The sequence below is a fragment of the Ranitomeya variabilis genome, chromosome 2 (genome assembly GCF_051348905.1).
Source record: "Ranitomeya variabilis isolate aRanVar5 chromosome 2, aRanVar5.hap1, whole genome shotgun sequence".
NCBI classification, from domain to species: Eukaryota; Metazoa; Chordata; class Amphibia; order Anura; family Dendrobatidae; genus Ranitomeya; species Ranitomeya variabilis.
Window position 1 is genome coordinate 990,023,344 of NC_135233.1, and position 13,150 is coordinate 990,036,493.

Consider the following 13,150-nt stretch of genomic DNA (forward strand, 5'->3'; position numbering starts at 1 on the left):
AAAAGGTGTCTGTCACTTAGATGTCAATGTGTGTGCAACAAGAAGTTCAATACTATACATAACATTCGACGTCCCCAAAAACATTAATCGTTTCTCTCTATGCAGGAAGGAGCCCACATATCGTTGAACTCAGAGGGGGCGTCATAATTTTGTCTGATAGTTGAAAATAAGGTACTGTGTAATATATCGTATTAGATAAATCTTCTTCTTTCTCCTCTTGGACTGGTCTGTGATTCTCAATTCATAGTTAAAATCTGTCTTTAGTTGAGTACAGATATTTCCATTACTGAGATAGATGACAGTTAGTGCTCATAAAGTTCTATGGTGAACTGTAACTGACATTTTAGAACTTGCAGCAGAATGCCTGTGTCTGCCTCTAGCTCCTCCCCTTCCCATCTCCATAGAATTTCCTAAGCACCTACTGCAATCATCTATCTCAGTAATGGGAGAATCTGAATTAACTGAAGACAGATTTTACCCATGAATTGAGAGTGAAATATCAGTCCAGGAGGGGAAAGAAGATTTCTCTGAAAACATATATTATAATGTGTTTCTTACTGTGTGTACTATTGATTTATTAAATAAAAATTAAAACGACAGATACTCTTTAAACATTTACCAAGCTGTAGGCTTACAGACTGCACTCAATAATACTTAAAATAAACATCATGAATATTAAATGCTGCAGAAGTCCAAACCCAATAATATCATATGGGAATAGAACTGAATGTAAAATAACATTTATTTTTACAGTTAAATTATTAATATGAACTGTAGATGCTGAGGGTCACTTTCTCACCTTTACTGGGAGACATGCCTCTAAGAGGTGAGGGGCTGTGGCCTCTGATCCCTAAAGTTCGCCTTAAAGCGGAGTGCAGGCTATTTAGCTGGGTTTCCGCCTCCCTACGTGCTGCCTGGATCCGATTCAGTTCAGCTTCCAGCGCTCGCACCCGAGTTTCACAAGCTCCAAGTTGAAGTTTCAGATCAGCCGCCTCCGTGGTTCCCCGCTGTAGTTGCTCCTGAAGCGTCTTGCATCCTTCCTGCAGCCGTTGCTCTCCTGCTCGGCTCTCACTTAGCCTCTGCTCAAAATCTCGCTCACGTTGGTGAGATGATGACTCTAAAGCTGAAAGACGCTGCTGCAGAGACACAATCTGAGAAAAGTGCAGGTGCTTTAGGGGTAGTCCCTCAGTTTATAGAAATCTGCCATTGCTATTTTGGTTGGCACTGCAAGCACAGTGTGGATTTTACTGCTTGCTAGTTTAGCAGTTGGGGCTACTCCTTCTTACTAACTTCCCAAATGATTATGTAAAACCAATGGGTGTCCACTGGAGTGAAATGAATTTAAAGAAACACTACTCCTCCCATCTAATATTTTTATCCTCTTAACATATTGCAGTCATCATATTACATAGCACTGTGTACTTACAATTGCTCATTTTGCCTTTCTGCCCAGTTTATTCTTCTATTTTCATTTAAGTTTATGACATCACGTGATTAAAAACTGGCTAGCTGAACTCTTCTATGCTCTATACAGAAACAAGAAGTCTCTTTTCCATGCATGAGCCATCAGTCACTGCAAAAGTCCCTGGTAGGGTGGAGGTGCAGAGCAGCGGAGTCAGGACTTGAAGAGGGGGCTGACTCATGCAGAGAAAAGAGACTTCCCGTTTCTGCATAGAGCCAAGAAAACAGAAGAATTATCTGGGTAGAAAAGCAAAATGAGCAAATGTAAGTACACAGTGCTATATAATGTAATGATTACAATATATGAAGAGGATAAAAACTTTTAGGAGGAGGAGGAGGAGTGCTTCTTTAAAGGACACAGACTATCAGTGAAGCGTACATAAACTGTTTGTTGAAAAGGACTACCTGCAAAATGTGGAAAGTAGCTCTAAATATATGTATTTATTTTGAAGAAAAGATGTAAGAACCTACCACTGGAGGATCATGTCATGGTGTACAATACAAGAAATTATCATTTTTGTTATGTACTATGGAGATAGTATTGACTTGTAATCTATTTTTTTGCATTATTGAGTAACTGTCCTTGATTACCTGCTCTATTCACATCCACAGCTGCTTTCATCATTCTGCTTGTTTCCTGTTACCATCGGGCATTGTGACAACTCAGAGGACAGGTCCATGTTGGACAAACCATTTTTGTTTAAAGTATCCTATGAAAATAGGCACTCCTACCAATCAGCTGTTCTCGGTGTTGGTGGTGGCTGGTATTGCTCAGTTACACAGCTGCACAGCTCTGTCAATGGAACAGTGGCCATGTCCAGGTACTGCACATCTGCCCACTATTGATTGAATAGGGGGAGTATGTGCAGTACCTGGCTGTGACCACTATACTGTCGAAGCAGCTGTGCCGTGAAATTCCGTAACTGAGCAGTTCCAGTCACTGCCCATTCCAAGAACAGTTTATCGGCAGGGGTGCCAATCAGACATTGATGACCAATCCAAAAGATACGCCATCAATGTTAAAGTCCCAGACAACCCCTTCAAATGGGTTGTGCAGTAAAATCAAGTGTCAGCAATCTGCCGGATAGGTGAAAACTTACTGAATTTTGCAGGTTCAATCACTGGGACCTGCACCGATCAGCAGACTGGAGCATTATTATCCCCGTTGGGACACTTTTATCCCCTTTAGAAATTGGAGCAGCAGGTTGGACGCCCGAACACCACTCCATTGATTCTCTATGAGGCTCTCAGAAAAAGTCTATCATAGCACTCGTCGTCCACCTGAGGAATGAAAGGAGCAGCGATTGTACATGTGCACTACCGCTCCATTTTAATAGGGATAAAAGTGTCCTGCTCTGCTGATTGGTTCCCAGCAGTCTTCCCTCCATCGATTAATTAGTTATCAACTATCATGTGGATAGGTGATAACTAGTTTTCTCCCTACAACCCCTTAAGTTGCGATGCAGCATTAGTATAGAGCACTGTTTAACTGTTTCGCCATCAAAAACCCAACGTAGCCCAAGCATACGAGAGATTTAGAGCAGGAAATTCCCTTGACAAATCAATCTGACTCCAGCTCACAAGACGCACTTTTCCTTTCCACTAGTCTTGATAAATCTCACCCCACCGTCTCATTGGTGACACACACCTCTCTGCGGGCAGCCTCTCGCTCAGCCTCGCCCTCGGTTATGCGCTGTCTCAGTTCTAGCGACTCCCTGCGACTCTGCTGCTCTCTCTGCTCCTCCTGCTGTATCCGAGCTTGAAGCTCCGCCACTTCTTGTTCCTTCTGACTGCTCTCTCCTCCGAGTGTTTTTACCTGTGTACATATGAAGGGAGAATGAGTTACTGGCAGAGAACACATTAATATACGGGATTTTTTATGCTTACACTTTTTAGTTATTGCAGACTTACCGACTGCATCATTAAATGTACACAATATCTGAGAGAATTAGTAGAATGTAGAAACTGGGCCAGATGACACGTACCTGTCTGCGCAGCTCTTGAAGTTGTCTGCGGGCCTCAATGTGTGAGCGCTCCACCTCACGCAGACTAGTTCTCAGTTGTGCTGCTTCCCGCTCAGCGCATGATTTTGCCTCCAGTAGTACGGCTAAGCGCTGCTGTTTCTCCTCTATTGCCACCTGCAGGCTGGAGGAGTAATGGTTATGAAATGATTGTATTATATATTAATTAAGGTGTGATTAAAGATACCCACTAGAAAAAAAAAAAAAATTCAGTCCTTGATTTCTGACATTGTTTCAATAGGAGCTGATTTGCAGTAACCAACAGCGGCTACTAAACAGTATGACGGAGTTGAAATGTCCGCACCCATCTAGTCGGCACATGATCAATTCGCATGTATGCAGATCACATACTTGCAGTCACGTGCCTGCTGCTCCTGTCACCAGTACCAGAGACTCCTTACAGCACAGTGTGCATTGCGAGGATTCTGCAGTAAGTCTACACCTGTGGCTTAGAAACAAACCGGTGCTGAAGCAAAACCGATGAGGTCGGAACGGAGAAGGCAGGGGGAGAACGGCGATCCCTGCACCCTGCGAAAAACGCTTTCCAGGTGTGGTGAAAAATGTGCTCCAATAAATGCGCCCCGATGCAGGTTTCCGAGCGCAAAACATAGAGGAAACCACCTCTCGGGAGAACCCCACTCAGGTTAGGACCCCCAGGATTCAACGGCCAGGCGGTTAAGCACAGGGCCTTGGTGGCAGATCGGGCCCTGGGAGAGCCAATCTTGTCAATCCAGTGGCCTCCAGGGGGCGTTGACGACGAGCTGAGCCAACTCCGTGTACCACGCCCGGAGAGGCCAGTCCGGAGAGACAAGCAACACCGGAATCCCAACCGCCTTGATCTTCCCAATGACCCTCAGAAGTTACAGAGGACGAATCTGACGCCATGAGCGGAAGGTGTTTCCGCCCCAATGACCTCTGGATCCCTTGGCTGGCTATGAGCCCGGGTACTTTGGCGTTTAGCCATGATACACTCAGGTTCCCATTCAGAGTCTCCCAGCGATGACAAATCTGATGCAACACCTCCGGATGAAGTGGTCACTCTCCCAAGACAAGACCCTGATGGCTGAGGAAGTCTGCCGCCCAGCTTTCCACTCTTAGTGAACCGCTGAGATGACCAAGTGTGACATCTCGACCCAGTGGAGAATGTGATCCACTTCACACCTTGCCACCCTGCTGCGGATGGTTCCCTAATGATTGATATACGCCACAGCCGTAGCATTGTCTAACTATATGCGGATGGGGCGACTCACCTGATGGTGATGGAACTGCCACAAGGACATCCGAATCGCCCGGATCTCCAAGCCGTTGATCGAAAGGGGCGACTTCCGATGTGACCAGCGCCCCTGGGCCGTGTGATCGGAGACAAGCGGCATAGACAGTGGAAAGAGAAAGGATTCCTGTTCCAGCCGATAGTGAGGAAAAGGGCGACAACGTGCCCGAGTCCCCTGTTGAAGGGCTTTGACCGTGTCACAAGAGAAAATTACCAGCCCTCGGGAAGTGTGTAAGGACATCCCTAAAAGGGATACCTGCTGAGCCAGGACCAGGTTTAAGTCTATCAGCCAGCTCAGGCAAGAAAAAGTGTCCAAAGGGATACAGACGCCTTCGTGCAGGCTTGGAAAGACTGCCCCTTGATCACGAGGACACTAGGTGTGACAGGACAACCTCACCCCGAGCGTGCTGAATGGACACGACAACCGCCATGACCCTTGTGAATACCCTGGGATCGGAGATGAGGCCGAAGGGCAAAGCCTTAAATTGGAAATGTTCCTCTCGGACGGCGAGATGCAGGAACCTTCGAGAGTCGGAAAGATCGAGATATGAAGGTAAGCATCCCGTATGTCGATGGATGCTAGGGACTCCCTCTTCTACGCTGAAGTGATGACAGAGCGGAAGAGCTCCCTCCTGAAGGATCCTGACAAACTTGTTGAGCAGCTTCAGTTCCAGGATGGGCCATACCGCTCCGTCCTTCTTTCTTCAGGGATGAACCGTGCTGTAGGCCGGGAGGAAACACTGCCTTGTATGCGAAAGATACCAGAAGACTGGCTCATTCGTCGTGAAGGAGAGAGAGCCAGATATGACAACACATACGTCCGCCTACGAGAGGACCGGAAAAGTTACTGTTGACGAACAGGACGCCTAGACTTTTGATGGGAAGGAATTTACCTTTTTTTTTTTAAAATCCTGTAGCATCATAGATAAGCTAATACGGTTTCTCGACGAATAAGCACCCGGTCTGGGAGGGCAGGGACGTCAAGGACTTTTGGATGCAGCATCCGTTCGTCATCCCTGAGCCACAGTGTCCGTCGGATGGTGATGGCAGTTGCGGCTGTAAGCACATCATAGAGCACAGTGTAGGGACGCATACAAGAGATATTCCCTGGCCAAGAAGATCTGATTGGATAGTTCTGCTGCTTCAAGGGGAAGGTCAGTGTCCTGTATGGTCCTGCTCAGAATATCAGCCCAAGAGACCATAGCATTAGACACCCACACCGTGGAAAAAAAAAGGGAGTGCCGAGCCCAAAGCCACAAAAAAAACCGCGAACGGCCCGGGTTCTCTATCTGTCGGTCCATGGGGGCTTTAATTGAGGAACCATCTGCTAAGGACCGAAGGGGTTTTGAGGCTAAGCGGGTTACAGGCGGATCAACAGGAGGAGATTCTTCCCATTTCTTCTGCAATCAGGGGAAAAGGTATCTCGCCTCTATAAGCTTCTGACTTGTGAAGCATATGTCCGGTCGCTCTATGTGCCGGCGAACTATATCCTAGCTATCCATCGACCTACTATGAGTCAGAAGAGGAGAGAAGGTCCGTCCGTCTCCCTGCCATCACCGCTGTTCATCAGGGCCGATGGAAAGGAGGCTGCACGGACACGGTAGTGCCCGGGAGTGCAGCTGGTCTGCTGTGTCCCTTTAAGACCGCCACTGGGATCTCATTGGCACCACACCAGCTGAGGAGAGTCGGCTGGGTGGATAAAGATGGCCCTCGGGAGTTGTGGTGTGCGGAAGTCTTGCAATGAGCGAGAAGCGCCAGTTCGGGGGACAGGGCGGAACCTTGGGATTGCTCTGTGAATAGGCCCAAACCAGGACCTAAATTCCTGTGGCCAGCATGAGCCTCACCTGGGGGAGGGGGACGCCACAGGGGAGCGCACTGCAGCCAGACACAATCAGAGAAGAGAGTACAGCAGCAGATGAATGGAGCTCTGAGAAAAAATCCCACAGGCATTTGTGAGCCATGTTTGCGCTGGGGGCTGCTCTTGGGGTGCACACCACAGGTAGGGCCCAGACACCCTGTGCACATAAATCTGCCCAGACACCGATGCTGCCCCACACAAGGTCCATTTTCACTCCCACGTATGACAGGTGCTTGTACTGAGATTCTGCTGCAGGGGCTCACCGCCGACCTGGATTCTCTTACCAGCGGTGCGCGTCCTGGCATGGTGCAGCCGCTGATGACTGGGCTTCAGCGTTGTTGCAATGTGGACGGTGCCGGGAACCCTCCAACCACCATCCCATTGTCCGCAAGGTGGAGAGCGACCGTCCGCCTCCTTCCATCGCCGCTGTTCATCAGTGGTGATGCAGTGGGGGCTGCACAGACGCCATAAGTGCCTCTGGACATCCTAGGGGTTAAGTCGCTTAGGATGGAGCAGGGCTGTTGGTCCGGCTGAAATAAGCATGGCTCAGAAGGGGGTACATGGAGGTGACACTCCATGTTCCCACCTGTTGTTGGTTTGGGGAGATCGGAACCTGAAGGGAACCATCGCCCCTAAAGAAGCTCAGGCATACCTTTCAACGGTGCAGGAGGGGGTACATGGAGGCGACACTCCACGTTCCCGCCTGTTGTTGGTTTGGGGAGATAGGAACCCTGAAGGGATCCGTCGCCCTCTGCTATCCATTATATGGAATAAAGAATAAAAGGTAAAATGTAAAAATAAAAAATTGTGGTCTGAAGACCAGAGAGACCCATGTGCCTACTACAGACACTATGCAAAATAAACTAGGCACTCAACTTAAGGATGAATTTTTTGACTTCTTATGTAGCCAAGGCAAAGCGTTTCGGCCGCATCTGGCCTTTATCAATTACAAACTATACAGGAGTGTCAGGAATTCGTGGGAATCCTGTGGATTTTAGTGAGGCACGTCTCGGTATGGTCACTTTCACAAGAGTATGAGGCGTCTAAAGGGGAAAAAAACCCCAATGGTAAACAAGCCAGGAGCTGACAAGCAAGCGGATGCTGTGTCTTTCTCCAGGCACGAGTGCACATTCAGGTCCCCTGGCTTGTTTACCATTGGTGACCATACCGAAACGTGCCTCACTAAAATCCACAGGATTCCCACGAATCCCTGATACTCCTGTATAGTTTGTAATTGATAAAGGCCAGATGCGGCTGAAACGTTTTGCCTTGACTATATAAAAGGTCAAAAAATTCATCCTTAAGTTGAGTGCCTAGTTTATTTTGTATTAATTCATGGTGTGGGATCCTACTACGGAACCTTCCTTAGTAGTGCACACGGTTCTCTATTAGTACTAAAGACACTAAGCATGAACTGGTTCAGCTGGAGCCAGTGTGTGAGTGTATACTGCAGACAAGGGGCTAATCTTTTTGTGTTTTTCTTAGTGTCAGCCGCATTACCCCCATGGTCCTGTGTTCCCCAATGAGGCGAAGGAGAAATAGTGTTCGATGGTGGACAATCACCATCGATTCTACTGTTGTAAACCCACCTGCTCCTGTCTGTCTCGGTTTTCTTGATTGATGCTCTCAGTTCAGTATTCGATCGTTGCAGAGTTTCTCTCTCACGTGTCAGATCGCCAAGATCTCGGCGCAACTCTAAAGCTTCCTTCCTCTGCAATTCACATGTTTCCTCTGTCTCCCGCAGCAGGCGCTGAACTTCAATGATGTCCCTGCGCAACCCATCTCGGGCATCCTCTGCCAACCGCAACTGCGTTCTCAGCTCTTCCACCTGCAAGGCGAAAAACTATTTATCAGAAATTGGCTTCTCTTTGCAATCATTAATAATTAGTAAGTGGTCGGCAATGCTGCCAAAGGTCCCAAAATGTGTATAATTACCAATGATTAGAGGTGAAAACAAGTGCAGATATGAGTCTGGAACATTAGCAATAAAATTGTTGGGCACCAGGTAAGGCGATCGAGCAGATTCTGGGCAGCAGGTAACAGGGATCACTTATTCCAGTCCACATGCTGGCAAATACCCTACTATCCCTGCACATATCATCCCACCCTGGAAAGGTTATTCAGTACATGGAGAACTGAACGTCTTTAATGGGTGGGGTTGAATAATTATACACCACAAAGATAACACCAAGTGAGAAAGATGAGTAGCGTAGCTGCAACACACGGGTGTCATATAGTTAGCTTACAGAATATCCTCTAATATTTGCTCCCCTGAGTATTTTATAGTCTTGAACGCCTTTGTTTATTTTTTTTTAAACCCGCCATATACGGTAGTTATAGAGATATAGGTGTTTTTATCTTACTGCGCAATTTTTTCTGGTGTTTAGCGGGGTGTTGCTCACAGGGTAATAATGTGGAGCACCCGAAAGACACGTCCCCTTGGTAGAGACCATACAAGTTAGCTTGGGTGCACAAAATAAAACCTAGAACCATAAGATGGGAAAAAAGAAACAGACAAAAGAAAAAGAATACTCAACGGAGCAGAAGTTGAAAAAATAGGAGCAAAATCTGGCCACTTTTGGCCTCTGTAAAAGCCAAAGCTCATGCTTATCACACATGTAATATTGTGGGGTTGCTGAGACCAGGCTACAACATAACATAGGTAACACAATTTTGGTAAGGAAACTACAATCCCGCAACTTTCACATGTTACTGCCATATGCAGAAAATAACCTTCGCTGAAGCTAAACCTTGATCCTGTCCAGCACTGTTTGGCTGGATGCCATGTATCCCTTGATATGTGACTGCTCTAGAATTATTTATTGCACATTTATATTATTGATGTTGTTCTGAATAGCCTAGTTTAAAGGTATCAATACCTAGGTGCCTAAGCATCCAACTCATTAGCATTGTGTTTCTGTGTTCTCATTGGTCTTAGCTAACCTTCTACTGTATATAAAGGAGGAAGGCCGACTTCTCACGTCTGACATTCACAGTGCACGCTTTGAACTGACCGCGGGTCTCTTGAGTCCTGACCCAAACTCAACAGCCTTAGGCTACGTTCACATTTGCTTTGTGCGCCGCAACGCACAACGCAAACAAAAACGCAGCAAAACGCATGCACAACACTGCGTTTTGCGCCGCATGCGTCCTTTTTTTCATTGATTTTGGACGCAGCAAAAATGCAACTTGCTGCGTCCTCTGCGCCCGGACGCGGGCGCCACAGGGACGCATGCGGCTCAAAACGCAAGTGCGACGCATGTCCATGCGCCCCCATGTTAAATATAGGGGCGCATGACGCATGCGGCGACGCTGCGGCGCCCGACGCTGCGGCGCTGACCGCAAATGTGAACGTAGCCTAAGGGCTGATGCAGATGAACATATTTTTTTTAATTGAAGAAAATCAGATCAATTATGCTAATCACACTTTGATTACAGTTTGATCATAGTGTGTTTCAATATTTTCAGATGTATTGAAGATAGGGAAAAAAAATTCTCTATCTTCTCCATCGTGTCAGTCTGTGGAAATCAGATGTCACCTGAGTACAGTTCAATGTTTCCCAAGCAGCCATTGACGTGCATGGCCAAGTGGGATCCAAATATTGGATCAAACTCAGGTATGCAGTGATTTATTCCTAGGACAGTCCTTGTCTAAGGATAAAAATTGGACATGTTCAGGCCCTACAGACTAACATTGGTTTGAGAATAATCCAATGTTTTGTCAGATCACATTCGGAGTGGAAATACGGTCGTGTGCACCTGCCTAATAAGCATATATGAGACTTTTAGGTTCAGGTCCATGGCGGGTCCTAACATTGCGGTCTGTAATTGGACTGTAATGTCCAGACATGTGAAACCGACCTTAGACTAAGTCCAAAATGTCTTCAGTTGTTTTTGTCCCTCACATCATTAATAGATGAGGTAAGAGTGATTAAATCTGATGACTACAGTTGATATCATGTTGCGGCGGTAATGGAAATAAATACCTGATTCATTAAGTGCAAAGACTCTAGCTTACCTCTTTGGTCAGGTTTTCCCTGTCTTGACTCAATTGTTTGACACGCTCACATAGACTCTTGTTCTCTTTAGCGTGAGCTGACACAGCATCTTCAAACTCAGCCTGCAAAGCTTTCAGCTCCGAGGAGACCCCGTCCAGCATTGCCTGCTCGATTTACAAGGACACAGATTCAGTTCTGAAGCATTATCCTATTATTCACCCCGTACTGTACTATGCCCAGTAACATGTGCCAAGACTGCGGCAATATATTTCCAGTGTATAATGTATCAGACAACTATGCTGTAATCATCTATACATCACATCCATTATATGAGAGCTCATAATCTTTTTGGAATACATTTAGTAATTGTGTACTGTGTGTGCTGCAGAAACGGACCTTGTCCTGGTCTGTCCTGATCTGAGCTTCCCGTCTAAACCTCTCAGCCTCCAGCTTGGTGTCAGAAAGCTCCCTCTGGGTCTGCATCAGCCGCTCACTCACAGTATTCTTCTCGGTTTCCTTTTGGAGGAGAGCCTGAACAAAAAAAATAAAGATGAGTCATTACCAAGAAAGTTCAGTTCTCAAAAATAGACACAAGCATGCGAAAGCGCCACATTTTCTTATTTATCATGAGTGGGGTAAAATTATGCTTCTGTAGCTATGTGTAGGGGGCTCGGGGCCAAGAAAATGGCTACCCTTGGGCTTCAAGATTCAATATGGAGCCTCTTTCACAAACTACACCAAAAATGGTGGACAAATTAGCACAGTATTATATCAGTTAAATTGACAGCGCCCCACAGGGGCAAACTAGGCATTTGCTGGGTTTCAGGAAGGTGGCACCAACAAGCTTCTCTCTGGACCGAGGCATATAGACACAGAATGATACCGTTTAGGTGAAGGAAACCCAAGCTTCAGCTTTTGCCACTATGATGGACACCCAAAGGACCCCATTATAATCAAAGTGGTCCATATGACTTTTTGATCATCATCTTTTATTTGGGTGTGTTTTTTTATTCTTTTATTCTTTTATATAAGCCAATAATAATTTCCCCTGTCCTGTAGTAATGTCCCCATCCTGGTCCCCTTCTTGTAACAATGTCCCCTATTCTGCAGCTCTTTACATACACAAAAAAAAATTCTTCTCACCTGACCTTGGCCAACAGCGTCCTCTTCCTCCTCCATAGCTGGGCTGGCGCTTAGCAATGACATTGTGTGCGGCCACATAAGGACGCCGATGTCAGCTGCTGGTCTCCAATTGGCCAGTGGCTGGTTGTGGTATTGCGGTGCAGAGAGTTGGTCTCTGCGCTATAATACATTTCAATTAAATGTGCGCCTGAGGATGCACATTGAGTTGAAAAGAAGCACTGACATCGGTGGCCCCTGGCTCACTGGACGCGGTTGTCCCAGAGCACCAAGGAAGGCGCTACAAAGCCTTAGGGGCACATGCTTGTTTGAGACCCCTGATCTACAATTTTCCTATACACTGTAGTATTGCAATATATAGTAAAAGTGATTAAAGGAAAAAAAAGTAAAACATTATAAAATGTTTTACAAAAATATTAAAAACCATATAAAAAGCTTAACTAACCCGCTTTTCCATTTAAAAAAAATAAAGAAATGTAAAAAATAAACATCTTTGGTATGGAAACATTTGTAAAAGTCTTATCTATGAAAATCTAAAATTAATTAACCTGCATGGTAAGTGCCGTAGAGGTAAAAAAAAATATTGAAATACCAGAACTGCCCTTTTTCAGTTGCCACACCTCCCCTCCCCCCCCCCCAAAAAAAAGAAGTAAAATGCAAATAAAATGTCATGTAATCTAAAATGGTATTAAAGAAAAATACAGCTTAACAAGCAAAACACAAGTCCTTCAAAAGAGGATTTGCACATTTCAGAAATAGGTGGCACAAGCCAAAACATTCTTTCTTTAGCAAAGTTCTGATAGTCACTATAATATTTAAAAATTACATAAGTTTTCTATTGCTATAATCATACTGACCTGGAAAATCAAATTGCACAATGAACACAAAGAACCAAACCCAAAAACAATTTGCACATTTTCTTTTCCTCATTACATTTCACTTGGTATTTTTTCTCCCATTTTTTAAGTTGATTACATGGTAAAATGAATGGTGTCATTCAAAAACTACAAGTTATTCCGTAATAAACATGCCCTCACATGGCTATATTGATGGAAAAATAACAAAAAGGTATGGTTCTTGGAACAAAATTAAACCTTGACTGGTCATTAGGAGGTTTAAAGCGCTGTTACATTACAATAAGCAACCCCGGACTCAACAGCATGAGGCAACATTAAAGGAAACCTGTCACCCCCCAGGCGTTTTTAACTAAAAGAGCCACCTTGTGCAGCACTAATGCTGCATTCTGTCAAGGTGGCTCTTTTAGTTGGGGTCCCTTCCAATGCTGAAATATTCATTTTTATAAATTTGCCCGTCATACCTGTAGTCTGTCCAGGGGGCACATCTTTTCCCCCCAGACACAAACACCTCCCAGCCGTCCCTCGACCCCTACGTGCGCCGCCTC

General features: G+C 45.7%; 1 protein-coding gene across 2 annotated transcripts in view; it reads right to left on the reverse strand.

Moving 5' to 3' along the window:
• Window positions 1-13,150, reverse strand: part of LOC143808409 (uncharacterized) — a 192,811-nt gene that overhangs the window by 35,217 nt on the left and 144,444 nt on the right. For both annotated transcript variants that reach the window (XM_077291027.1, XM_077291026.1), the window contains exons 22-27: window positions 11,005-11,139; window positions 10,629-10,772; window positions 8,200-8,438; window positions 3,447-3,606; window positions 3,110-3,277; window positions 800-1,151 (exon numbers count right to left, since the gene is read on the reverse strand). In XM_077291027.1, coding sequence (XP_077147142.1) covers window positions 800-1,151; window positions 3,110-3,277; window positions 3,447-3,606; window positions 8,200-8,438; window positions 10,629-10,772; window positions 11,005-11,139 — 1,198 coding nt within the window. The remainder of the gene's footprint in view (window positions 1-799; window positions 1,152-3,109; window positions 3,278-3,446; window positions 3,607-8,199; window positions 8,439-10,628; window positions 10,773-11,004; window positions 11,140-13,150) is intronic.